The 26,727-nt window shown below is 39.6% G+C and overlaps 1 protein-coding gene across 1 annotated transcript; it reads left to right on the plus strand.

Annotated features, from left to right (window-relative positions):
• Positions 1-14,408: 14,408 nt before the first annotated feature.
• LOC124352414 (unconventional myosin IC-like) lies at positions 14,409-19,257 on the plus strand. The gene is made up of 18 exons (XM_046802007.1): positions 14,409-14,636; positions 14,723-14,838; positions 14,910-14,980; positions 15,041-15,249; positions 15,317-15,496; positions 15,571-15,783; positions 15,898-16,330; positions 16,405-16,691; positions 16,775-16,957; positions 17,023-17,193; positions 17,270-17,458; positions 17,523-17,753; positions 17,824-17,944; positions 18,015-18,142; positions 18,211-18,456; positions 18,540-18,607; positions 18,684-18,786; positions 18,858-19,257. The coding sequence occupies exons 1-18, from the start codon at positions 14,511-14,513 to the stop codon at positions 18,867-18,869; spliced, it is 3,087 nt and encodes a 1,028-aa protein (XP_046657963.1). The 5' UTR covers positions 14,409-14,510; the 3' UTR covers positions 18,870-19,257.
• Positions 19,258-26,727: the final 7,470 nt, after the last annotated feature.

A 26,727-nucleotide genomic window follows, 5' to 3' on the forward strand; every position in this document is an offset into this window, starting at 1 on the left:
AGTGATCTGTTAAACCAATGTAATATTATTAATTCAAATACTAAAGAAATATAATGATCTAGAAAACAATATTCCCGGTACCGGTACCTTATTACACTCGCTCAAATTCCCCTCGTTTCTAGTGTCCCGTAAGCTGCGAAGAACAGTAATACATTCAGTCGTCTATTTCAAGATAAGGCGATTAAATGTATGAATCAGTTTTTAAAAAATGCGAAATAATATAATTACAGTTTCTCGAATCTGATCGCTCGTATCGCAAATGAGCCAAAAACGCAAAAAGGCTTCAATAACGTCGATGCAACTCCAGCAAACTACAATCACGTTACCACGTTTACGCACGTTTATAAAACTCGATGATGTAGTAAGAAGAAGTAAGCATTGTGACAAATGTTTGGAAACAGTTTACCGCCAATACGGTACTAAAGTGCGATGAAGTAGATCAGCCGCCGAATAAAGTTGTTTCAAATAACGCAGGTTCGAAAAGGTCCGCTGAACTGCAGTTCGACCTGGAACTGTAGCATTTCTCACCATAAAACAAGATTCCTTCGGTAATGTCCTTCGGGAATTTTTTAAACGTTAAAGAGACAGAAAATCAAGGTTAAATAGTAGATAAATACATACTATTATGTTTGGAAAATTTTGTTTCCCTTTATTCTCTTAAATTAATTGATTATTATAATTGACTAATAATCTGTCAATATTATCATAATATTCGTAATATTCGAAGTCGCACCACTCATAATATTATGAGTGGTGCGACTTAGGTGTGGCGGAGGCTTCGCCTCGCCACTCCACGTCGCTCTTCATGTTTAGATTAAGTTAAAGTAACACTTATTACTATAGTAACAATACAATTATATCATGCGGTCACATGTTGCATTACATGAGTCTTGGCTAATAGATAGCGAGCTACCATCATATCCATTTTTTCCCTTCTATTGATGTAACAATGATGGTCTAATGGTCATCAATCCAGGCTGCCATTCGCATGGTTCGGGGTTCGAATCTCGATTAAGTCGGAAAAGAAAGCTAAGTTTGTAATTTTTGAAAAATTCCTCTTAATAAGCTTTCGGAGGTAAATGGAAGTGGAAGATCGGTGGTAACTCTTCACGACCGCAAGAAGATCTTGATGACCGAGGAGAGGACAGAGGAAGAAGGGAGAGATGACCCAGAGCTTCAAAATGAATATAATCTAACATTTCTAAAATGTTCCTCAACTTCTTGGTTGATGACTAACTGTTAAAAAAGGAGGCATAGAAATTTTACTGACAACCAAATTTATTAAAATCAAGATAAAAAATAGTAAACAAAAAGAGGTAATAATAAAACAAAAAGGGTTAAAAAAATAAAAGTGGGAAAATACAAAGTAAAAACAAGAATAAAGACGAAATCGAAATCGAACATAAAATCCAAATCAAATAATTAATACTCTCCACTCCCATAGCAGAAAACTTGTCTTGCTAGGGAAGATCCAAACTTTTTTTTTCTTTTTGTTTACACTGCTGAGCATGCACTGACAGTTGGAAGGTTACGCAAAAAAAGCGAATTCACTGCCTAGGATTCGGCAACCAGCTAGGTAACAAGTACGCAAATTAAATTTTTAAAACAGTAATGAATTCAAATGAAAACCCCGTTACGACATGTATCAAATTTTGACAGAATTATGTACAAAATTTGGTGACGATTGGTCATTCAGGGAAGAAACGTATAAAGGATAACTAAATGGACATTAAACCCTCTGAATTTCACTACTAGCTACTACTACCCTACCCCCTATACCCCACACCCTATATTGTTAAGGACCTTCGTATATAAATATACCTCAGGGATAAAGCAACTTTAAGTTGGTAATCAACTTCCTGGTGTAGAAAATGTATAGTTCAGAGGTTGGCAACTAAAAACTCCCTACGTTTTACCCCAAAAAAGGCGCTTTTTTCGCTCTTTTTACGCTATGATTTCCGCGCTTTGTGAAAGAATTTTACTAAAAAGGGGGTGGATAGAAAAATATGAGAAAGAAATTCGAAACACACAAAAAAGGTGAAACACAGTAAAAGGCTGAGAAAAGATGATAAAATGTCAAAAAATAGCAAAAAATAGTAAAAACTACGAAAACTTTTTCGCTATTTCACCCGTGGAGGTAAAAGAGGGAGACTGGAGTATGCCGGGACACCGGGTCAAGAGGGACAGTGAGGGGAAAGATTGAAAATATCAATTAATTAAAAAATTTTTTTAGTGTAACATGTAAAAACATGTTATCTAATCGGGGTTGAAGTTTGGTGTGATTTTGTCAATAACTGTGGGAGTTATTGACAAAATAAAAAAAACGGCTTTTTGATGTAAACATTTTTCGCCGCCATAAAAGGTATTACGGAAAAAATACAAAAAAAATACATAATATATTTATATGGGAAGAAACTTTGTTCATTTCTTTATCGTTTAAGAAAAAAAATTGAATTTTAGGCCAATTATTTTAGGAAATATGGACATTTTTAAAAAAGAGAGATTATCGGGAATTTTGGACAGCAAATTTTACTGCAGTTGAGATAGGCAGGGAGCTTCGCCCTAAAATCGGGCGTAGCTAAGCTATTTTTTTCCATAAAATGTAAATCTCAATTTACACGATAATTCATCAATTATTTTTTACAGACATATAGAATTGATATGGGGAAACACGATTTAAGTTTTTTTTTTAATTTTTAACAAATTTTAAGGCTTATAAATTAAATGAACCACCCCACCCACCCTAGTGTCCTCATTTACCCCCCGAAATAGACACCTCCCACAAATTTTTGAAAACTTTAGCCGTTTCCTACAGGTAAACGGTTTACTCTAAAATTAAATAAAAAATATGGGAGGTACCTCTACATGTTAAATATATAAAAATGTAAAAAAAAAATAAAATAGGGTGATTATATTGGGAGATATGGGGGGGAAACGAAAACCGTCCCGGCTCACTCCAGTCTCCCCTACAGTACGATTCGGCCAAAAACAATTTTGAACTTTAGGCCGAATGATCTTTTGACGATATACGATTCGGCCTGTTGAAAAAAATTGAATGATTCGGCCTGTTGAAAAATTGAATGATGATTCGGCCAATTAAAAAAAAAATGTTGGCCATGGGCCTTAAATTTTATGAGACGATTCGGCCAAAAAATTATTCGCCAAGTTTTTTGGCCGAATCGTATTAAAGTTATCAGACGATTCAGGGCTGTTCAGGCCTATTCAGATATAGGGCTGTCAGCCATTTATTTACCTTTTAGGTTTATTTGAGCAACTAATTTTTTACACTTAATTTTCTTAATGGAGCAGTGTAACATCCTGCGTTGCCATAAAATTTGTGTCCAAAATGGCCAATCAGTGTACAGCATCTTTAAAACGCTGTACGCTGATTGGGCCATTTTGGACAAAAATTTGATGGAAACGTGGATGTTTGACTGCTCCATTGTACAACGTCGACCCACAGCAACAACAAATTCTAACTTGCAAATGAAGCACTGAGACATTATAAAGTATGGATAGACATTAAGAGTGTTTCGAGTGTTCATGCAAGGCAATTAGTGGAATTTAAACTAGATTGTTGACTATTATTGACCGAATTATTGGCGGCAATCCTCCGGCCTTCTCCCTCCTAGTGGTTGCCAAATTAAAAATATTTTTTGGCCGAATCGCACAAAGTTAATAATGTCGCATTCGGCCACCAGTCAATTCAAGAATAGAAAAAGGTCTCATCAATTGGCCGAACAGTATATTTTTAAATTAATTACTCTCCATTTTTGGCCGAGTAAAAAACATAAAAACAAGGCATTGGCTGAATTGTATATTTCAATGTATTTTTCCACTAATACGATTCGGCCTTGGCCGAATAAAAAACTCAGAAAAGCGGCCACAATTCTTTGTTTTTAATTCGGCCAGGCCGAATCGCATTTTTTTGGCCGAATCGTACGGTTACCAGGTAAAAGCGTTTCAGAACTGAAAGTAGATGCTACAAACCATAGTTCAAGAACGCAGTATATGACCCAATTCTCTATTTCTGAGCTAGATTTGGAGTCATTTTTTGAATCCGTTCAAAAAATGTTCACTGAACACAAGAGTTAAGAATACCTAACACAAAATAGGTTGTCTTTGTATTAATTGCTTTTCTGACATACAATGCATTACATTACAATGCTCGTACTCAATATTAATCTCAAGAGATTTAATGGTTACAACGGATGGGTAAGAACTTGAACCTTAGACCTTCTGAACACCAGCTTAACACCTTAAACATTGCACCAACAGTTACTTGAACTCGTTTGAGATTCCTCTTTAGGGGAGACTGGAGTATACCGGGACACCGGGTCAAAAGGGACAGTAGGGGGAAAAATAGTAGATATTAATAAAATTAATAAAAATTTTAGTATGTTATTTCAATACGTATATTCTTTTTTGGCATGAAATTTGGTTGAGTTTTGTCAATAACTGTATGAGTTATTGACAAAACTAAAAAAAAAACTGTTTTTTTAGTTATTTTTGTCTCCAGGAACAAAAATTAGAATTTTAGATCAATTAGTTTAGACAGTATTAACTTAAAAAAAAAAGTGTCTAAACCGAGAAATCGGGACAGCTGTTTTTGATTATTTTGGGACAGTTACGGGCCAATCAGCGTGCAGCATTTTAAAGAGGCTTGATTTCCTGACCTGGCAACGCAGGATATCCTACTGCTCCATAAGGGTTTTTGTTTACATAAGAAAAAAGGTTCATTAACACAATAATCAAATTGAAACATTTTTAAACTCAAAGAGTCTATGCAGTGGAACACTTTTTCAATTTTTTTCAATTTTATAATTGAATTTTAAGGCGAAAATGGAGGACGTCCCTCACCACCCACCCCAGTGTCCTCACTTACCCACCAAAATAGGCTCCTCCCATAAATCTGAGTAAACTTTAAAGGTCTTTTATGGGGAAATGGTTCATTATTAAATTATACAAAAAATATGGGGGGTACATTCCAATAAGGAATACATAAAAAATTTTTTTAAAGAAATAAAATGATTAGTTTGGGAGATATAGGGGGCAAACGAAAACCGTCCCGTCTTACTCCAGTCTCCCCTACTTATATTTCGTATATTTCGTGGTCTCATCGAATAATAAGTATACTTGACATACAGGAGAACTAAACGTAGTAAATATACATAATGGGCTATAGTTTTAATTATCGCTAATGCTATATGCAGCAAAAGTTAACCCTTATTCCACACGCATGCGAGATTGACTCGCTGTTTATTAAGAGAGAGATAGAGGGGAATTTTGAGTTAGTCTTAATTTTGAGTCATCTGAAGAAGTTTAAAGTAAATGTCCATGCTTTTCCTAAGCGATGATTATGATGGTGGCAGTAGACACGGCAGCCATTTGTAATACAATTAATATACATTTTTGATTGAAAATTTTTAACTAAAGCCAAATAAAATTTGTGCGCCGAGCTGTTTCGTCGTTTTCCTTACCCTTTCCCCTAAGTTTTGAAAATCTGTCAATGGAACGATTTTTAACGATTTTGAATCGGATTTCATTTCTGTTCACAAAAACGGAGCCCTGGTAGCACACTTACATCCATCGTCTATCATATAGATGTCTTAATGTCTAAATCAAATCTGATCTATCTGCAACCTAAATTGGATATCACATAGATACCCAATTTACTACGGCCTTATGCTATCTTCGTATAGATGTCCTATAGATCTACGTTTCTCATACGATCACGGACATCCATTTGTGTCTAGAAATTAGACGCTTAACAGACAGACGTAACATGACGTCTGTGAGATGTCCAAATTATCTGTCCACAGGATAGCTTAGGAAGACAAGGACTTTACATTTTCATAATTTTAACTGCTAGTATTAATTTAAAGCCGTTGAACAAAACACAGTTAAAAAGTAATATAGAGTGGTGTAGTGGGTAGAGCACTGGAGTACCACTCCAAAGAACGTGGTTTCGCGCCTATCGAGAAACGTTTCTTTTTTTTCTTTTTGCTTAAATTTAAGTCTTTTGAAGACGGCTGTAAGCCGTACCCATTTAGATGTCTTACAGCGCGACATTAGTATAGACATAGGCAATCCTATGGACGTCGGGTTAAGACATCTCACTCGGCTGCAAAAGATGGGCGACGTACATCCTATAGATAGAGGCGTGCTACCAGGGAGTATGATGTCGGGCAGATTCTTCCTCCACGGGCACCATTCCAAAGCAAAATGCATGTTCCAAGTAGGCAACATTTATTGTGCAATAGTTTTTTTTAATGATTTTAATACTATTTTCACCTTCCTATCAATTTAGTTTCACAAGGAACGCAGTTTTATTTAAAATTGATGAATTATGTAACATCGAGTTACTTGTATAAATCCTTATCAGTAGAAGAAAAACTATATCGAATCTAGTTCTCTAATTTTGCCTTACGGAGTTGGCGATACTGGATGACTTGCGACGATTGCTACAGCCTCCAAGACAATTTTGTGACGCCAAATTTCGCTAGTTGCATTGACATTATTGCACATTCCTTAGTGTTGTCTATTTAAAAGCTAAAAGAAATGTGAACAATGTTTGTTCACTTGGCATATTGGAAGCCAAGCTTGCGAAAGTGAATTTAGGCTAGCCAGGTCGTGTAGCACGTATAGCTTCACGCAAGTCAATTTTTCAATGAAGGATTTTGTACGTAGCCGCTGTCAGAGAATTGCAGCTAGTAGGTACTACACTGAAGAGGGAGTAAAACAAGGCATTCTGATTCCTCGACACGTGAGATCTTTCGATTCACTAGGCCGTCAGAATGTCAATGATAGTGTCTTATCGCATTTCCCATCACTACTAGAGATTGAAAGGACTGTTGAACGGACCAAGAAAGATGCTGAAAATGAGCTTAATATTCAAGGTTTGTTTAAGAATCAAGAAATTTTGTTTTTTTTGCTAAAAAGTAATTTTATTTTATTTTGTTACAATCGAGGTGTGAGAGCTTCAGGCCCAAATCGGTTTGTCATGGCTAAAAATACTGCAACCAGGTCCGCAGCAAAAACGTCTTCTTTGAGCCCGACAACCTCCATCAGCGAAAATTGCGCGGAAGACGACGAATTGCTGGATGAGGAAACAGAAGATTGCGATAGCTATATGACTATCAGGTTTTGAATTCCTTAAGTTGGTCGCGATTCAAAGATTTTTCATCGCTCTCGCCTGCTCAAAACCTTGAGGAAACTTCATTTGTTAGAATATTTAATTCCCACAACCAGCCTGTAGTAGTAAAAAATTGCTCTGTTGTTTGGTTTTTAGAGTCCGGAGTAAAACGACTCAGTAACGATAGATGTGTGAGAGTCGCACAAACAGGAAATATAATAGAAAGGGCAAATATGCTAGTTAGGGCGGTGGGCAAACACACAATTAATTTAGGGGATTGGTGCGCCTTCAAAGAAAGTGGAAATCTTTTTGTAATTGGAAGAGTTCTTTCTATGCGTCATTCTTTAGAAAGAAAAAAGATAGTTAGAGAGTGGGATTACAGGGATGCAACAAGTATAGCTACAGAAGTGCTTTGTGCTTGGCATAGTCTTCAAGTAAATGATGGTAATTTTACTGGTATTCTAAATCCCGTTGACAAATTCATGAACGAATATTATCCTTGTAAATTCTATTTATGCAGCTTCCCACAACCCGCATTCACTGACAATATTTGTAGCTTATCTTTTTTTACACTTCGAAACGCTACGTTTCGACCTTAAGGGTGTAGACATGATGTATTTAGGGATTTAGCACATACAAAAAAAACAAAAGAAGGCTACCTCGCCCCGGACAACGCCCCCAATACTTTTAGCAAAAAGAAATTTTTTAGCTCGGTAACTATCATGTTGTCGCGGTCTCGATCTCCTTCAGTAGAAAGTGTTTCAGAGATTTCGCTCCATCCGGACGACGACATATACGGCAATTTAGATTTTCCGGCTGCAAGCGTGCTTATTCGTTCTCCAAGGGCCACTCGCAGCTCTCCCGCTCGTTCTCGCCAGCATGGTTTTGGCCTTCGTCCAGTTTCGGCTAGCAGTCATCGTGTCAATTTTGATGACTTTGAGGTGAGGTCGGAGTATCGGGCTAGTCGGGATCGGTCTCCTTTGAGACGTCCCTCTTCAATTGGGCACCATGGCCAGTTTGGTGATCAGGGAGGTGATTACGACGGGTGCTATAGTCAGGATCGTTATGGCGATGTGGATCGACATTATTGTGGTGAATCGGGGCCATCTCGTGGGTCTGGATACCCGGCTCGGCATTTTAATTCACGAAACCACGAGTTTGATGATAGGCATTGGCGTCAGTCGGTTTATTCTTACGAGTCGGATCGGATCCGTCGGGACGAAGCATTTAGGCGGAATGAAGCATGGCATGGGGATCGTTTTCATGCACCGGACCTTAGGTACGACTTAGATTGGCGTCGCGAAGACGAGGAGCGACGCCGTGAGGAGGAGGAGCAGCATCGCCATTTCTTAGCCGATCAAGAGGCAGCGGCAGCGCTCTATGTAGAACGGCTTCGGCTCGAGCAAGAAGAATTAAGCTGACGGGCCGCCGCTAAAATGGTTCGTTCGAGTGCGTCTTCAGTCTCCGTTGTTCAAGATCCAACGCATAGTTACTCTTCTTCTCATCGTTCGTTCTCAGTTACCAGGCCAAGAAATTCCGCAGAAACCAACTCTACAGCCAGATGGAGGGCCTGATGATGCGTTTGATGGTGAAGTTACTCCCTGTCCTTCGGTTTCTGCGTCCCTTTGCAACGAAATTTCAGGCTATTTTACGTCAGGCATTACTACAGCGCAATCTAAGTCGATTTCGGCCGAATTTCCTCTTTCTTTTGAGGAGGACGGCTTCTCGTTGAAGCCTCCCAAGATGGAAAACTATCTGTTGCGCCGAGCTAAAACGAAGTCTATGCTTAAGGAGGTCCAGAATAAAGATGAGACGCTGACAAAAATCCAACTGAAAATGGACATCGCTTCCCCACTCATAGAACTAGCGGCGCGGATGAGAAGTTTTAGCGACGGTCAAACGGAGGAGCCGTCGCCGATGGAAGCTAGAATTAGGCGCACAGTGGAAGCATCCCTGCAGCAGTGGGGTCGTGCGTACGCCAACATCACCAAGTTTAGGCGTGAGGCATACGTGAAAAAAGTGGAGCCACACTTGGAATTTCTTCTGGAAGAAAAGAGTGCATTCGCGGAGGGAAAGGAGGCTCGAGAGCTCTTGTTCACCGACGTTTTCCTGTCACATAAGCTTAAGGAAGCGCAGAATGACGTCACACTTAATGCGGCTGACAGAGCTATTGCGGCCTCGGATCCCGCTTCACTCGGAAGAGGCAGGAGAAAACCGAATTTCCGTCCAGCCCGCCACGGTCCGGCTGCTGGCCCACCTTATGAGAGCCGACGCAGCGAGGGCTTCCAAGATTTTGGTTTCCAAGGAAAGAAAAATGGATTTCAGAGGCCAAAAAAAAATTTCAGCAACGACAGAAGGTATGTTCCGAGGTGGTCATTCATTAATTCCCCTTCTTTGCCCGTCATCTCTCCACCTCCAAGCGTAGGTGGTCGCTTGCGGTTTTTTGCGTCTGTTTGGGCTTCTATCACCGACGATCCTTGGGTCTTAGATACGATTTCCAACGGGTTGGATATCGACTTTATTTCGGTCCCGGTTCAGACCGCCCGGCCGAGAGATATTGGCATGTCAGTTAAGATGGCGGCTGTTTGTAATGCGGAAATCGACAGCCTTTTACAGAAAAAAGCGGTTGTGGAGATTTTTGATAATTCTCCGGGCTCTGTGTGTGCTTTTTTCTGCATTTCTAAAAGCGGGGACGGCTTGTTCAGGCCTATCGTAAACTTGCGTCCATTGAACAGCTGCATCCGTTACGAACATTTCAAAATGGAAAATTTGAACTCGGAACGGTCGTTACTAAGGGGACTTTATGGTTAAAATTGACCTTAAGGATGCGTATTTTTTAGTGGGCGTGCGCGAGTCGTTGTGTAAATTCCTTCGTTTTTCTTGGAATGGCAGGATTTTTGAATTTCGTTGTATGGCCTTCGGTCTTGCCCCTGCCCCCCGCGTTTTCACCAAGTTAACGAAGATTGTCGTGGCTTGGCTTAGGAAAAAGGGGATTCGTTTGGTAATCTATTTGGACGACCTTTTTTTTGCAGCACGAGGGAGGGGGATCTTGCCGATCTATCGGTGGCCATTTCTTTGCTTAAAAGTTTGGGTTTTTTAATTAATTGGGCAAAATCTGTCGCTATCCCGACCCAAATTTTTTAGTATATGGGATTTGTGGTTAATTCGATTGATATTTCCTTTGCGCTCCAGGAAAAAAGAGTCATTTTGGTCCGGGATATGTGTAAAAAGGTCCTGGAGGCTAACACGGTGTCGTTGCGCATTGTCGCCTCTATTTTGGGAAATTTTCATTGGGCGATACCTACTATTCCTTTCGCCCAATCTCATTGCCGGAGTATGCAACGCTTTTATATTAGTGAATCTAAAAAAGCACAGGGAAATTTATCGATTTGTTGTGCCTTGCCGCTAGCCGCTAGGGTTGATCTGGAGTGGTGGCTGGCGAATTTAGCTTTCGTTAACGGGAAGCAATTTTTTCCAAAAGTTCCGGATGTAGAGATATGTTCCGACGCTTCATTATCGGGCTGGGGCGCAGTTTGCAATGGTCACGGCACGGGGTCCTTGGACGTGGTCGGATTCGTCTAAGCATATTAACGAGCTAGAACTCTTAGGCGCTCTTTTCGCGCTTGAATCTTTCCTGGGGGAGGCCCGGGAGCTCTCAGTGCGTTTGTATCTCGACAACACTACTGTGCCGAAATACATTTGATCGCATCAACGGTACGTTTCCTTCGCGGACGGATTTGTTTAGTTCAGCGTGGAACGCGCAGTTGCCAATTTTTTTCTCTTGGGGCCCTCAACCGGGCGCTGCGGGTGTCAATGCGTTCGCTCGCAACTGGAAGGGGTTATCAGGCTATTCCTCCTCCCCCCCTTTGCCCTTATTTTCAAATGTCTTGAAAAAATTTCCGGGGAAAGGGCTAACATTGTTCTGGTTTGCCCAGTGTGGCCGACTCAGCCGTGGTTTCCGGTTCTCCTGGAGCTGGTTTGCGACGTTCCTCTTATACTGAAGCCGACGTCGTCTCTCCTAGTCTCTCCGCACGGGATTCCCCACCCACTTCTGTCGACGAGATCGCTCCGGCTAGCCGCCTGGAAATTATAAGGAAATCCTTCCATTTGCAAGGATTTTTGAAGTCCCCTTACGGGTCGGCTTGGAGAAATTGGGTCGATTGGTGCCTTCGAAGGAGTGAGAATCCCCTGTCGCCTCCTTTAAGTTCCGTTTTAGAATTTTTGGCCTCGCTTAATACGGAAGGAAAGGCCTATAGCACCATTAATGTCCATCGTTCCATGCTGTCCAGCACCCTCCCGCACATTGACAACCGTCCGATTGGTCAGCACCCTCTAGTGGAAAGTTTGATGAGTGGCTGTTACAACATTAATCCCCCTAAACCGAAGTATAATTCCAATTGGGATCCGGACCTGGTGGTGGGTTTCGTGTAAGTGCTAGGCGAAAATTCTTGGTTGTCCATTAAAGATCTATCCCTCAAGACAGTTACTCTTGTTGCATTGGCGTCTCTTTTGCGTGTTTCGGAGATAGCGGCAATCTCCACTGATTCTTTGGTTTTTTTCAGAATCAGGTGTAAAATTTTTTCTTTCTAAGCCTAGAAAGGCTCAACACAACGGTGCTCTGCAAGAAGTGTTTATTTCCCGCTTACAGGAGGAGTTATGTTGCCCGGTATGCGCTCTCGAATCTTATGCCGAGCGTACAGTGAACAGCCGGGCCATCTCGGCGCCTACTCATGTTTTTATTGCGTTAGTCTCTCCATTCCGTGAAGTTTCGTCTAATACGATCAGCCGTTGGATTAAGTGTTTCATAAGATCCGCCGGAGTTGACACGTCAGTGTTCAGGGCGCATTCAACTATGGGTGCGGCGGCTTCAAAAGCCGCGACCTCAGGTCTTTCTCTCGATGCGATTCTACGCGCGGGATGTTGGGCGGCAATCGACCTTCAGTAGATTCTACAGAAGAGAATCAGTTCCGTCAGGGGCAGCGGCTGTGTTAAACAACTCAGTCGAAGTGAATCACGCTTTAAAGTCACCCTTAGGGTGGAAAAGTAGCGTTTCGAAGTGTAATTGTTGATTACTAGAGGATCGCGAAGCGATCCGAAGAGTAATCGGAATTACACGAGAAAGGAGAAGTGAGACCCTAAGGGTCTCCTCTCACCACACTCCCGTGATAATTTTCCTTGTGTGATGCTGTTTTTGTTTTCGGTGTCTTATTATTATTTTTGTTAAATGCCGATTCCAGGTTTCAGTTCAGAAACACCAATAACGCAGGTAGAATGAAGAACGGGCAAGGCAAGTCTCGGCCTTATAAAGTGTCTGTCCAACGCCACAAGATCTAGCCGTCCTTCAGCTGAAGAATTCTTGGCTTGGGTTTTTCCTGGTTTCCAGGTTTTTTCTCCCCAGGTCTTTGATGTTCACGTTTGTTTTGTTTTTTCATCCGGCAGACTTCCGGTTCTCTGTTTTTTTTTGTTCCTCCACCTCTATGTCCGGTCAACGCTGATGTTTCTGGTTCCCATTCGCTAAATGTCTAAAGTATTGGGGGCGTTGTTCAGGGCGTGGTAGCCATCTTTTGTTTTTTGTAAGAGCTAAATCCCTAAATACATCATGTCTACACCCTTAGGGTCTCACTTCTCCTTTCTCGTGTAATTCCGATTACTCTTCGGATCGCTTCGCGATCCTCTAGTAATCAACAACTACTGTAGAAGAATTAATTCCAATCCTTGGACAAATCACATAGAAATGTTGTAATAAACAGTGCAGGTTGTTAGTGACAACTCCACACTTTACTTCAAATTCCCAGACTTGAAACCGAGGTTGCCAAACCGTTCTCAAGTCGGTCAAACAAAGATTGTAGGGGAAAAGTTGGGGGAAAATGTGTCGATGAGGAAAAGTAGCAAAAATTACGAAGAACAAAAAAAAATATCGCAGCAAAAATGGGAAAAGTAAAAAAGAATGTGGGAAAAAGACAAAGAGAACTAACGCTAAGGAAAAGTACAAATGAAAAAAAAACAACACCCCGCTCAAGACAATGAGATTTTGTGGGGGAAATAAGAACAGAAATTTTCGCACGGGGAAAGAAATTGTTACTTGCCAACTCCTCGTGTATAGTAATGTCAGTGACTCGGTTCATCCGCCCCCCTTCAAACAATCTCCGTCAGCCTTATCATTGGCGATATTTCCCGGCATAGCACTCTATTCCGAACTTTGACGCTATAAGATTTTGTCTTTCTTCTTTTCTTATTTTATAGACATTTTCTCCTTCAGCGCTATAGATCGCCAGATCCATGTTGAGGCAGTGATTCATTAACTTCTATTTTGAGGTGTACACGGCTCGTGTAAGCAGCTCAGCTTCCACCTTAATCCGTTTAGCGGGAGCGTGCACATGTGTCAACATGGAAGCAACGCCTCTCTCTCTCTTATTTTTCTTAAATACTTTCTTTTTTGGGGTATTTCCTGTGTGTTGTACTGGTTTTTGTTGCTGTTGTTGCTTCTGCAAGCCCGAGAGCTACTCACCCTGACTCACCCCGCCTTTTCTAATAAACATCCTCCGCGAACTTGAATCAACAATTTAAATGGAAGGCCGTGGAGGCGGAAAAAGAGGAGTCTCCCCTACTATGGCCATCTCATAGTTAAAAAGGGGATGGTTTGTTCACGCACTAGAAATTTCCCATAAGGCTCGATCCCAGGTTGCCACGATGAATGGTAGTGACACCAAGCGGATTTTCTCCAGAACTATGTCTGAACACGTTTTCTTTCTCCTTGCGAAGTCCTTGCGAAAGAAAAATAATTAGGATTTTGTAAAAAAAAAAATTGGAAAATAAAGAAATAATCTTATTCCTAGTTTGAACTTACGTCGTCTCACAAGGGAACCCGTCGCTCTTCCAACTTGGCTATAACCCGAGTTTTGCTAGCCTTATGGGAATGCTAGCCTTCTAGTGCATGAACAAACCATCCCCTCTTTAACTATGGCCATCTCTTCTGTGGCGTGGCAAAGTCATTTCGGGGCTCATTTCTTAGAATTCTCTACACCAAAAAACTCACGGCAGCGTTAAAAAATAAAATGTCGTCGTCTTGAACCCGGGAGAACTTTTTTATCTCGACTCGAGCAAGTCATTTACGACTGATGATTCTATCGAGTATACGCGGGTATATACTCACAAGTCGGTTCCGGTGTTTGTCAAGTCCACGCTCTGATTATTTGAACACGTTACGCTAAACGATCTGCCATTCGCGCAACATTTTCAACCGTGCGACGCCAAACGCCGAGAATTCTAATCCGCCCTGGCGTCTAAATTTCAGGCACTTGAACAGCAGCAACGGCCATTATCATCTGCTGTCGTCATAGCCGCTCGTCCGGACTGAGAGAGAAGAACTGACGTCATGGAGCAAGATTTGCATGTAAGGGACCGGGTCGGAGTCCAGGATTTTGTCCTGCTGGAAGATCACACGTCCGAGTCGGCATTTATAGAAAACCTGCAAAAGCGATTCAATGAGGGGCTTATTTACGTAAGCTGACACCATTTTTATTTTTATCTTTTTTTTAAAACCTTGTATCTTTAATTAACGCTCAATCATCTCCACCCAAAAAATAGACATACATTGGACCAGTTTTTGTTTCCGTTAATCCGTACAAGAACCTCCCCATCTACGGATCAGACTACGTCGAAAAGTACCGCAATGTCAATTTCTACGAACTGCCACCTCACGTGTAAGCCAAATTTAATTAATTCCTTAAATTAATCGCGTTGAATTTCAACTCATATTCTTCGTTTGACTCAGATTCGCCCTGACGGACACTGCGCTGCGGTCTCTACGCGGTGAACTGATTAACCAATGCATCCTCATTTCAGGTATTTTATTATATTCCCAATATGTTTTTCTTTAATTAATTAATTCACTTAATCCATCAGGTGAGTCGGGAGCGGGCAAGACGGAGGCCTCGAAAAAAGTGTTGCAATTCATCGCCGCCACGACGCGCAAGAAGGCGAATTTGGAGACGGTCAAAGACAAATTGCTCCAATCCAACCCGGTCCTGGAGGCCTTCGGTAACGCCAAAACCAATCGCAACGATAACTCGTCACGATTCGGCAAATATATGGACGTCGAGTTCGATTTCACCGTAAGTTGGAAAAAACGAGTTTGATAAATCAAAAGAGAAAGCTGAGGAGTTTTGATTCCGTGCACAGGGCGACCCTACCGGTGGGCACATCATCAACTATCTGCTGGAGAAATCACGCGTAGTGTTCCAGGCTAAAGGCGAGCGCAACTTCCACATCTTCTACCAACTTCTGGCCGGAGCCGATGATGCCCTTTTGGAGAAACTGTCACTCAAGAGGGACCCTAGTCACTACGTCTACCTTAAACAGGTAGACTATTTGACTCTTACACGCATTCTTTTGAAATAAATGAGATTTTATATACATTCATTCTACGAACGCAGGGCGATAGTTCGAAGGTGAGCGGAGTCGACGACGCCGAGGGCTTCAAAACTGTCAGGGAGGCTCTGAAAGTCATGGAAATCGGAGATGAAGAGCAACAGGCCCTTTACCTTCTCTTGTCCGTCATCATCCACCTGGGAAACATCGAGTTCTCCAGCGGAGACGGCGGCAGGGCTAGAATCACCAACCCAGACTTGGTTTCTACCATCGCCAAGGTGTGGATTCTGTTGTTTTGTCTACCTGGTGGAAAGAAACCTGTTTCCGCTACGCCCTTTTCTTATACAAGTTCTTTTCGTTACTTTTATATTTATTGATACGCCGAATTTCAGTTACTTCAATGCCCCGAAGAGAAACTGGTGAAAGCCTTGCTGAATAAGACGATTGAAGCTCGGGATGATGTTGTGGTTTCACCGATGGCCCGCGACGAAGCCGTCAAAGCCCGCGACGCCCTATCCAAATCCGTCTACGAGCGCATGTTCACTTGGCTGGTCCAGCGGCTCAATCGATCCCTCCAATCGTCCTGGGAGGTCAAGAAGAAATACGTGCTCGGCATTTTAGACATTTACGGCTTTGAGATCTTTCAGTCCAACAGTTTCGAGCAGCTTTGCATCAATTACTGCAACGAAAAGCTTCAGCAGCTCTTTATCGAGCTGACGCTCAAATCTGAACAGGACGAATATCGCCGCGAGGGCATCGCCTGGGAACCCGTTACCTATTTCGATAACAAGATCATCTGTGACCTTATTGAAGAAAAACACAAGGGTATAAAAGTCAAACATCGATCCTTGTTAGACTCTCCTAAACTGAGAAATTCTTTTCTATGCATACATCTATAGGTATTATTTCCATCATGGACGAGGAATGTCTAGTGCCCGGGGAGACGAATGACAAAACATTCCTCAACAAGATGGACAAGCTGCTGAGCGACCACCCGCATTACCTGAGCCATGCCAAAGGTGACAACAAAATGAAGAAAACCATCGAACGCGAAGAATTCCGTCTGCTCCACTACGCCGGCGAGGTCACCTACAACGTCAAAGGTTTTTTGGAGAAAAACAACGATCTGTTGTATCGTGACTTGAAGGACGCCATGATTTCATCTTCCAACCTTATCACGAAAGATGTACAGATTTATTTCGTTTTTCTATTCCACGTCACCTGTATCTGATTTGAATTGGACATTTTTGTTTTTTTCCAATCTGTCAGGTTTTCACGTCAAGCGAACTGAGTAGCAAGAAACGTCCGGATACAGCCGCTTCACAATTCAAGACCAGTTTGGCCCGGCTAGTCGAAATTTTGATTAGTAAGGAACCGTCTTACATTCGTTGCATCAAACCCAACGATGTCAAGAAGTCCAGCATGTTTGAAACGGGCATTGTCACCCATCAGGTATATCATCATCTAAAAATAATCAATTAAAGTAAACAATTCCAATAAATTTGTTGTTTTATCAGGTGAAATATTTGGGTTTAGTGGAGAATTTGAGAGTCCGCCGCGCTGGATTCGCTTATCGGCGACCTTATGAAGCCTTTTTGAATCGCTATAAAAGCCTGTGTCCCGATACTTGGCCCCAACCGAAAGGAGATCCTAAAAGCGCCGTTCAGACACTTGTCAACCATCTTAAGGTAAATAATAATCCCAAAAAATGTTATTCTAGGTACGTATAAAAATTTCATGTTCATTTTTTACCGTTTGATGCAGTATGGCGAAAATGATTACCGTATGGGTCTGACCAAAATATTCATCCGGCTGCCAAAGACCTTGTTTGAGACGGAGGACGCCTTCCAGCGGAGGAAGAACGAGCTGGCAAGCCTGATTCAGGCCAAATACAAGGGGATCCTTCAACGACGCAAATACTTGGCTATTCGCCTTCGCATTATCCGCGTCCAGGTAATTCATATTTAACAAATTCCCTCAAAATTTTCCAAAAATTCAATTATTCATTTTCTTTAAGTCTATGATCCGCCGTTTCCTGGCAAAGCGCCGAGCCAATAAACGTCGCTGGGCAGTGCAGGTGATCCGTCACTTCATTAATGGCTTCATGAAGCGCAATGAGCCTTTGAATTCGGCCAACGAGAAATTCCTCGGATTCGTCCGCTTCCACTACTTGATGCGTTTGACCAAGAAACTGCCGGAATCGATTATGGACAAGTCTTGGTCCGACGCACCTGCCAGCTGCCAAGAGGTTTCCGTCACTTCATTTTATGTTGATGGTAGGGTTCGTGTCAATTATAAAATTTAATTGTATAATGTAGGCCAATGATGTATTGCGATCCATGTACATGAAATGGATGGTTGGGCGTTATTGCAAGAACATCGCGCCTGCTCGTAAACGTCAATTTGAATTGAAAGTTTTGGCTGAAGCGGTATTCAAAAGTAAGTTCTACAACACAGTGCTCAGTATTATTCGAATTAATTTATATCGCCTTTATCGCTTCATAAACAGATAACAAAAAGAGCTATCAGGAAAGCATTTCCAAGTGGTTCGTCGACTGCCGCTTGTCGACTGAGCAGCAAGGTCCTTTCCGTTCCATTTTCGAAGCCAATGTCAAATCACAAGGCGAAACAATTTTGGTATTACGCTTACACTTTTGTATAGTTAAAATCCCCCGAGGCTATAAGTTTCAATTGATTTTCTGCAGTACTCGGCTCCGGTCAAGAAATTCGATCGTCATGGCTACAAAGAACGTGAACGCTACTTGGCACTTACCAAATCGGCCGTCTATTTGCTGGATGCGAAGGATTGCAAGATCAAGCACCGCTTGACATTCAACGATATCACCGGCATAACCGTTACCAATAGTCAAGACAATTTAATTGTGGTGAGAATTCCCGAGGATGACAAAAAAGACAAAGGTGACCTGATCCTCGAGTGTCGTAACTTGATCGTAAGTTGATTTTTATTTTCTGCGCGTTTTATTAAATGCGCAACTATTGCGTGACTTGTTAAAAATAGAATTTTTTTTTTTAGGAAGCACTCACCTGGATTGTGGATACCTGCAACAAACGTGACATCATTCGATTTGAATCCGCAACGTCGTAATAACATACAAATTACAAATGATTTCACAAATTGTCCTTTGATCTAATTGGAATTATTGAAATGTTTAACCAGGTTGACGCACCATATCGCCAAGGGTAAACCTGGTACCATTGAAATTACCCACGGTGGACCAGTCACAGGCATTACTAAAGGGAAAAATGGTCATTTAATGGTGGTAAGTAAATTTTTTTTTTTTTAAATCAATTTTAGTTAACTAATAAATGCTCATCGTTTGATGCATTTTAGGCTGCGTCATAACACACGATGGTTATTCAACATTACTGTTGGGTGGCAAGGGGAGAAAGGGCGCGCGACAGTTATTCAAATAGATGAAGAAGACATTCCCATATTTTTTAATGGTTCATTTTTGTTGATTACTATTTCTGAGAGAAGACAAGCAAAGGACTCGGAGCTTTGAAACAAGTGCCGTGATTTGGTCAAGTATATTTACAAGTTACAATCAATAATCGTGATTCGGAATTCCAGCAGCTAGTCTCGTCAACCTGGTATACATATATGATAATAGCACATAAAATCCTAAACATATTTTGGTTAGATTGTTTATATAAAGGGGGAAATTATTGTATATGTTATGTTGAATTGATGTGCATTTCGAAGTCGATAACATGGAACCCTTATCAATTAATTCAAGTTTTATTTTATTTTAATCTCAATGTATGCAGTAACTTAAGTTCCTAAATATGTCAAGCAGCAGTTCGTTACAGCAAGCCGTTCGTGTCACATTTGAAGGATAACGTAAAGTGATGACGCAAATTACAAAGAGTGGCCAATTTTGTAGTGTGAAATAATTTTTTGCCCAATTCTAGGTTTTAGCCAAAAAGCAATCATTTGGGCGGAGGGCCTTGACCTTCCAGGAAAATTCTATATGGACGTCCATGTAAAAAAAAACAAACAAAAGTTCCAATTCTGCGAGGTGCACAACAAATCTACCTTACTAACTTTTTTAATAATACAACGAAAATGATGGGGCTTTGACATTTAACGTCTATATGATAAGCGCCACAGCATATTTCGCGTGTCCTTATAATTAATTTTCGTAAGTGCTGCAACGAATTATATATAATTCGTCATTGTCAATGTCAATCAATAACACATGCACAAATACAATTTTCTTAGTTACTTTTAAAACAGAAATTAATTTAAATAGTAATGCAAATGCGGTGAATTAAACAATACAATTCAATATAGTAATGCCTCCCGACCGTTTTTGGTTGCACGCAGGCCTACCTTTCAGGAAGTTCCCTTGCCCGTTCTTTGAAACTGGTAGATGATAATAAGATACGTGAAAATAGTCTCCAAAGTCTAAAAAAATAATTTGGTTTTTAAAAATTATTCTCTATTCAATGCGTATACTGCCAATTTACTGGGATGATAAGACTTTTGGACAAAGACAGAACCCCTTTCAGGCTATGCCTATCTAAATTTTTGCTCATCTGTGATATTTCGATTATGTAGGAAGTGATCTGTTAAACCAATGTTATATAATTAATTCAAATACTAAAGAAATAATGGTCTAGAAAACAATATTCCCGGTACCGATACCTTATTACACTCGTTCAAATTCCCTTCGTTTCTAGTGTCCCGTAAGCTGCGAAGAACAGTTATACATTCAGTCGTCTATTTCAAGATAAGGCGATTAAATGTATGGATCAGTTTTTAAAATACGAAATAATATAGCCAATTACAATTTCTCGAATCTGATCGCTCGTATGGCAAATGAGCCAAAAACGCAAAAAGGCTTCAATAACGTCGCTGCAGCCCCAGCAAAGCACAGTCACGATACCACGTTTATAAAACTCGATGATGTAGTAAGAAGAAGTGAGCATTGTGAGAAATGTCTGAAAACAGTTTATCGCCAAAACGGCACTAAAGTGACGATGAAGTAAATCAGCCGCCAAATAAAGTTGTTTCAGATGACGCAGGTTCGTAAAGGTCCGCTGAACTGCAGTACGACTAGGAATTGTAGCATTTCTCACCATAAAATAAAGCAAGTTTAAGTTGGTAATCAACTTCCTGGTGTAGAAAATGTATAGTTGTCCGCAGATGATGAATAACCAAACAGGTAGCACAGTTAAACTGTTTTACAACAATATTTAATTATTTGGAGAATATAGTCATGACATATGAATTGTGATTGTGAACCTACCACTGGTTTGAGAAGTTTTTAATCAAATCCTGGAGAATATACAGCGGCATATAAGCCCATGGTTTGTTTAAATTTATATAAGTGGAAAATGTCCAGTTTAAAACTAACTATGAAAAATAACGTTAACGTGCACAATTGTGCATCAAATAGCTTTGTTAAATTTTTTCAAAGAGAATCTTACCATAAACACCATGTAGATAAGACCAAACAAGGAATATCGTTTTATTGGCGACAAGTTTGGCCGTTTGAATTTGAAATCGACGGATTCCAGGGTCTCCAAAAACAATGTCACCGATGGCCAGATTTTAAATACTAAACTAAGGTGTACAATTATATCTGAAACTAGCCGGATAAGTCGATACAGATCATCAACGAGAACCTCGATCAATCTTTCGACTTTTATTTCCTGGCCACCGAAAAAAATTTCAATTATTTGGAGGCGCCTGACGAATATATAAATGTTGCTCTGAATAGCCAAAATGAGCAAGAAAAACGTCCCAGAACGGTATAGGCGTTGACTCCATTGTGAATCGGGATTCGCAAAAACACCCACAATTTTAAGTAAAGCACTTAAAGGCGATAAACCCAAGCGGAAAAACCGATCGCTCAGTGTTTCTGCCATAATTTCACTTGACTAAGTGCATGCCGAACATTATATGGTATGGACTTTTCATGAGAAAAAAGGGTTCAAACTCTACGAGTTGCGCACCAAATCTACCTTACTACCTTTTTGAATAATACCACAAAAATGACGGAGCAATGATGTCTAACGTAGATATTTTATAAGCGCCACACTGTATATATTTCACTTGTGTCCATATAATTAATTTGCGTATGTGCCGCAACAATAATAACATGTGCATCACAATTGCACAAATACAATTTTCTTAGTTACTTGAACAGGAATTAATTCAACAATAGTAATGCAAATGGTATTACTTCTCGTCCATTTTCGGTTGCACGCAGGTTCTTTTCAGGAAGTTCCTTCGCCAGCACTTTGAAACTGGTAGATGATGAGAAGATACGTGAAAATAATCTCCAAAGTCTAAATAAATAATTTGGTTTTTAAAAAATTATTTTCTATTCAATGCGTATTGCCAATTTACTGGAATGATAAGACTTTTGGACAAAGACAAAACTCCTTTAAGGCTATGCCTATCTCGATTTTTGTTCATCTGTGATATTTCGATTATGTAGGAAGTGATCTGTTAAACCAATGTAATATTATTAATTCAAATACTAAAGAAATATAATGATCTAGAAAACAATATTCCCGGTACCGGTACCTTATTACACTCGCTCAAATTCCCCTCGTTTCTAGTGTCCCGTAAGCTGCGAAGAACAGTAATACATTCAGTCGTCTATTTCAAGATAAGGCGATTAAATGTATGAATCAGTTTTTAAAAAATGCGAAATAATATAATTACAGTTTCTCGAATCTGATCGCTCGTATCGCAAATGAGCCAAAAACGCAAAAAGGCTTCAATAACGTCGATGCAACTCCAGCAAACTACAATCACGTTACCACGTTTACGCACGTTTATAAAACTCGATGATGTAGTAAGAAGAAGTAAGCATTGTGACAAATGTTTGGAAACAGTTTACCGCCAATACGGTACTAAAGTGCGATGAAGTAGATCAGCCGCCGAATAAAGTTGTTTCAAATAACGCAGGTTCGAAAAGGTCCGCTGAACTGCAGTTCGACCTGGAACTGTAGCATTTCTCACCATAAAACAAGATTCCTTCGGTAATGTCCTTCGGGAATTTTTTAAACGTTAAAGAGACAGAAAATCAAGGTTAAATAGTAGATAAATACATACTATTATGTTTGGAAAATTTTGTTTCCCTTTATTCTCTTAAATTAATTGATTATTATAATTGACTAATAATCTGTCAATATTATCATAATATTCGTAATATTCGAAGTCGCACCACTCATAATATTATGAGTGGTGCGACTTAGGTGTGGCGGAGGCTTCGCCTCGCCACTCCACGTCGCTCTTCATGTTTAGATTAAGTTAAAGTAACACTTATTACTATAGTAACAATACAATTATATCATGCGGTCACATGTTGCATTACATGAGTCTTGGCTAATAGATAGCGAGCTACCATCATATCCATTTTTTCCCTTCTATTGATGTAACAATGATGGTCTAATGGTCATCAATCCAGGCTGCCATTCGCATGGTTCGGGGTTCGAATCTCGATTAAGTCGGAAAAGAAAGCTAAGTTTGTAATTTTTGAAAAATTCCTCTTAATAAGCTTTCGGAGGTAAATGGAAGTGGAAGATCGGTGGTAACTCTTCACGACCGCAAGAAGATCTTGATGACCGAGGAGAGGACAGAGGAAGAAGGGAGAGATGACCCAGAGCTTCAAAATGAATATAATCTAACATTTCTAAAATGTTCCTCAACTTCTTGGTTGATGACTAACTGTTAAAAAAGGAGGCATAGAAATTTTACTGACAACCAAATTTATTAAAATCAAGATAAAAAATAGTAAACAAAAAGAGGTAATAATAAAACAAAAAGGGTTAAAAAAATAAAAGTGGGAAAATACAAAGTAAAAACAAGAATAAAGACGAAATCGAAATCGAACATAAAATCCAAATCAAATAATTAATACTCTCCACTCCCATAGCAGAAAACTTGTCTTGCTAGGGAAGATCCAAACTTTTTTTTTCTTTTTGTTTACACTGCTGAGCATGCACTGACAGTTGGAAGGTTACGCAAAAAAAGCGAATTCACTGCCTAGGATTCGGCAACCAGCTAGGTAACAAGTACGCAAATTAAATTTTTAAAACAGTAATGAATTCAAATGAAAACCCCGTTACGACATGTATCAAATTTTGACAGAATTATGTACAAAATTTGGTGACGATTGGTCATTCAGGGAAGAAACGTATAAAGGATAACTAAATGGACATTAAACCCTCTGAATTTCACTACTAGCTACTACTACCCTACCCCCTATACCCCACACCCTATATTGTTAAGGACCTTCGTGTATAAATATACCTCAGGGATAAAGCAACTTTAAGTTGGTAATCAACTTCCTGGTGTAGAAAATGTATAGTTCAGAGGTTGGCAACTAAAAACTCCCTACGTTTTACCCCAAAAAAGGCGCTTTTTTCGCTCTTTTTACGCTATGATTTCCGCGCTTTGTGAAAGAATTTTACTAAAAAGGGGGTGGATAGAAAAATATGAGAAAGAAATTCGAAACACACAAAAAAGGTGAAACACAGTAAAAGGCTGAGAAAAGATGATAAAATGTCAAAAAATAGCAAAAAATAGTAAAAACTACGAAAACTTTTTCGCTATTTCACCCGTGGAGGTAAAAGAGGGAGACTGGAGTATGCCGGGACACCGGGTCAAGAGGGACAGTGAGGGGAAAGATTGAAAATATCAATTAATTAAAAAAATTTTTTAGTGTAACATGTAAAAACATGTTATCTAATCGGGGTTGAAGTTTGGTGTGATTTTGTCAATAACTGTGGGAGTTATTGACAAAATAAAAAAAAACGGCTTTTTGATGTAAACATTTTTCGCCGCCATAAAAGGTATTACGGAAAAAATAAAAAAAAAATACATAATATATTTATATGGGAAGAAACTTTGTTCATTTCTTTATCGTTTAAGAAAAAAAATTGAATTTTAGGCCAATTATTTTAGGAAATATGGACATTTTTAAAAAAGAGAGATTATCGGGAATTTTGGACAGCAAATTTTACTGCAGTTGAGATAGGCAGGGAGCTTCGCCCTAAAATCGGGCGTAGCTAAGCTATTTTTTTCCATAAAATGTAAATCTCAATTTACACGATAATTCATCAATTATTTTTTACAGACATATAGAATTGATATGGGGAAACACGATTTAAGTTTTTTTTTTAATTTTTAACAAATTTTAAGGCTTATAAATTAAATGAACCACCCCACCCACCCTAGTGTCCTCATTTACCCCCCGAAATAGACACCTCCCACAAATTTTTGAAAACTTTAGCCGTTTCCTACAGGTAAACGGTTTACTCTAAAATTAAATAAAAAATATGGGAGGTACCTCTACATGTTAAATATATAAAAATGTAAAAAAAAAATAAAATAGGGTGATTATATTGGGAGATATGGGGGGGAAACGAAAACCGTCCCGGCTCACTCCAGTCTCCCCTACAGTACGATTCGGCCAAAAACAATTTTGAACTTTAGGCCGAATGATCTTTTGACGATATACGATTCGGCCTGTTGAAAAAATTGAATGATTCGGCCTGTTGAAAAATTGAATGATGATTCGGCCAATTAAAAAAAAAATGTTGGCCATGGGCCTTAAATTTTATGAGACGATTCGGCCAAAAAATTATTCGCCAAGTTTTTTGGCCGAATCGTATTAAAGTTATCAGACGATTCAGGGCTGTTCAGGCCTATTCAGATATAGGGCTGTCAGCCATTTATTTACCTTTTAGGTTTATTTGAGCAACTAATTTTTTACACTTAATTTTCTTAATGGAGCAGTGTAACATCCTGCGTTGCCATAAAATTTGTGTCCAAAATGGCCAATCAGTGTACAGCATCTTTAAAACGCTGTACGCTGATTGGGCCATTTTGGACAAAAATTTGATGGAAACGTGGATGTTTGACTGCTCCATTGTAGGGGAGACTGGAGTAAAATGGGACACCGGGTCAAAAGGGACAGTGGGGGGAAAAATAGTAGATGTTAATAAAACTTTAAAAATTTTTAGTATGTTATGTAAATCTGTATAATGTACTTCGGCATGAAATTTTGTTGATTTTTGTCAATAACTGCATGAGTTATTGACAAAACTAAAAAAACGGTTTTTATTTATAAATTTTTGTCTCCGCCATTTTATGTTTATAGAAACAAATAAACGGTAATGGCATGTAAATTTAATATTGAAATGAAGCTGATTCATTTCTTGATCGTTAAAAACAAAAATTAGAATTTTAGACCAATTTGTTTAGACGGTATGAATTTTTTAAAAAAAGAGTCATAATCGGGTTGTTTGGGACAGCCGTTTTTGCCTAAAATGGGACAGTTACGGACCAATCAGCGTACAGCATTTTTAAGAGGCTCGATTTCCTGACCTAGCAACGCAGGATGTCCTACAGCTCCATAAGGGAATTTGTATATATAAGAAAAAAGGTTCATTAACACAATAATTTAATTGAAACATTTATAAACTCGAAGAGTCTATGCAGTGAAACACTTTTTCAATTTTTTTCAATTTTATTAATGAATTTTAAGGCGAAAACGGAGGACGTCCCTTACCACCCACCCCAGTGTCCTCAATTACCCCCAAAAATAGGCCCCTCCCACAAATCTGAGGCAACTTTAAAGGTATTTTATGGGGAAATGGTTCATGATTAAATTATATAAAAAATATGGGGGGTTCATTATAACATGGAATGCATAAAAACAAAATTTTAAAGAAATTAAATAATTAGTTTGGGAGATATAGGGGGAAAACAAAAACTGTCCCATTTTACTCCAGTCTCCCCTACAACGTCGACCCACAGCAACAACAAATTCTAACTTGCAAATGAAGCACTGAGACATTATAAAGTATGGATAGACATTAAGAGTGTTTCGAGTGTTCATGCAAGGCAATTAGTGGAATTTAAACTAGATTGTTGACTATTATTGACCGAATTATTGGCGGCAATCCTCCGGCCTTCTCCCTCCTAGTGGTTGCCAAATTAAAAATATTTTTTGGCCGAATCGCACAAAGTTAATAATGTCGCATTCGGCCACCAGTCAATTCAAGAATAGAAAAAGGTCTCATCAATTGGCCGAACAGTATATTTTTAAATTAATTACTCTCCATTTTTGGCCGAGTAAAAAACATAAAAACAAGGCATTGGCTGAATTGTATATTTCAATGTATTTTTCCACTAATACGATTCGGCCTTGGCCGAATAAAAAACTCAGAAAAGC

Source organism: Daphnia pulicaria, chromosome 1 (genome assembly GCF_021234035.1).
Source record: "Daphnia pulicaria isolate SC F1-1A chromosome 1, SC_F0-13Bv2, whole genome shotgun sequence".
In the NCBI taxonomy this organism is placed as follows: Eukaryota; Metazoa; Arthropoda; class Branchiopoda; order Diplostraca; family Daphniidae; genus Daphnia; species Daphnia pulicaria.

Bases quoted from the DNA above. Each gene is read 5' to 3' on its own strand.
- LOC124352414 (XM_046802007.1), top strand. From the start codon at position 14,511: ATGGAGCAAGATTTGCATGTAAGGGACCGGGTCGGAGTCCAGGATTTT. The intron at 14,839-14,909 runs GTAAGCCAAATT...CGTTTGACTCAG, and splicing joins TACGAACTGCCACCTCACGT to ATTCGCCCTGACGGACACTG. The intron at 17,459-17,522 runs GTAATTCATATT...ATTTTCTTTAAG, and splicing joins TTCGCATTATCCGCGTCCAG to TCTATGATCCGCCGTTTCCT.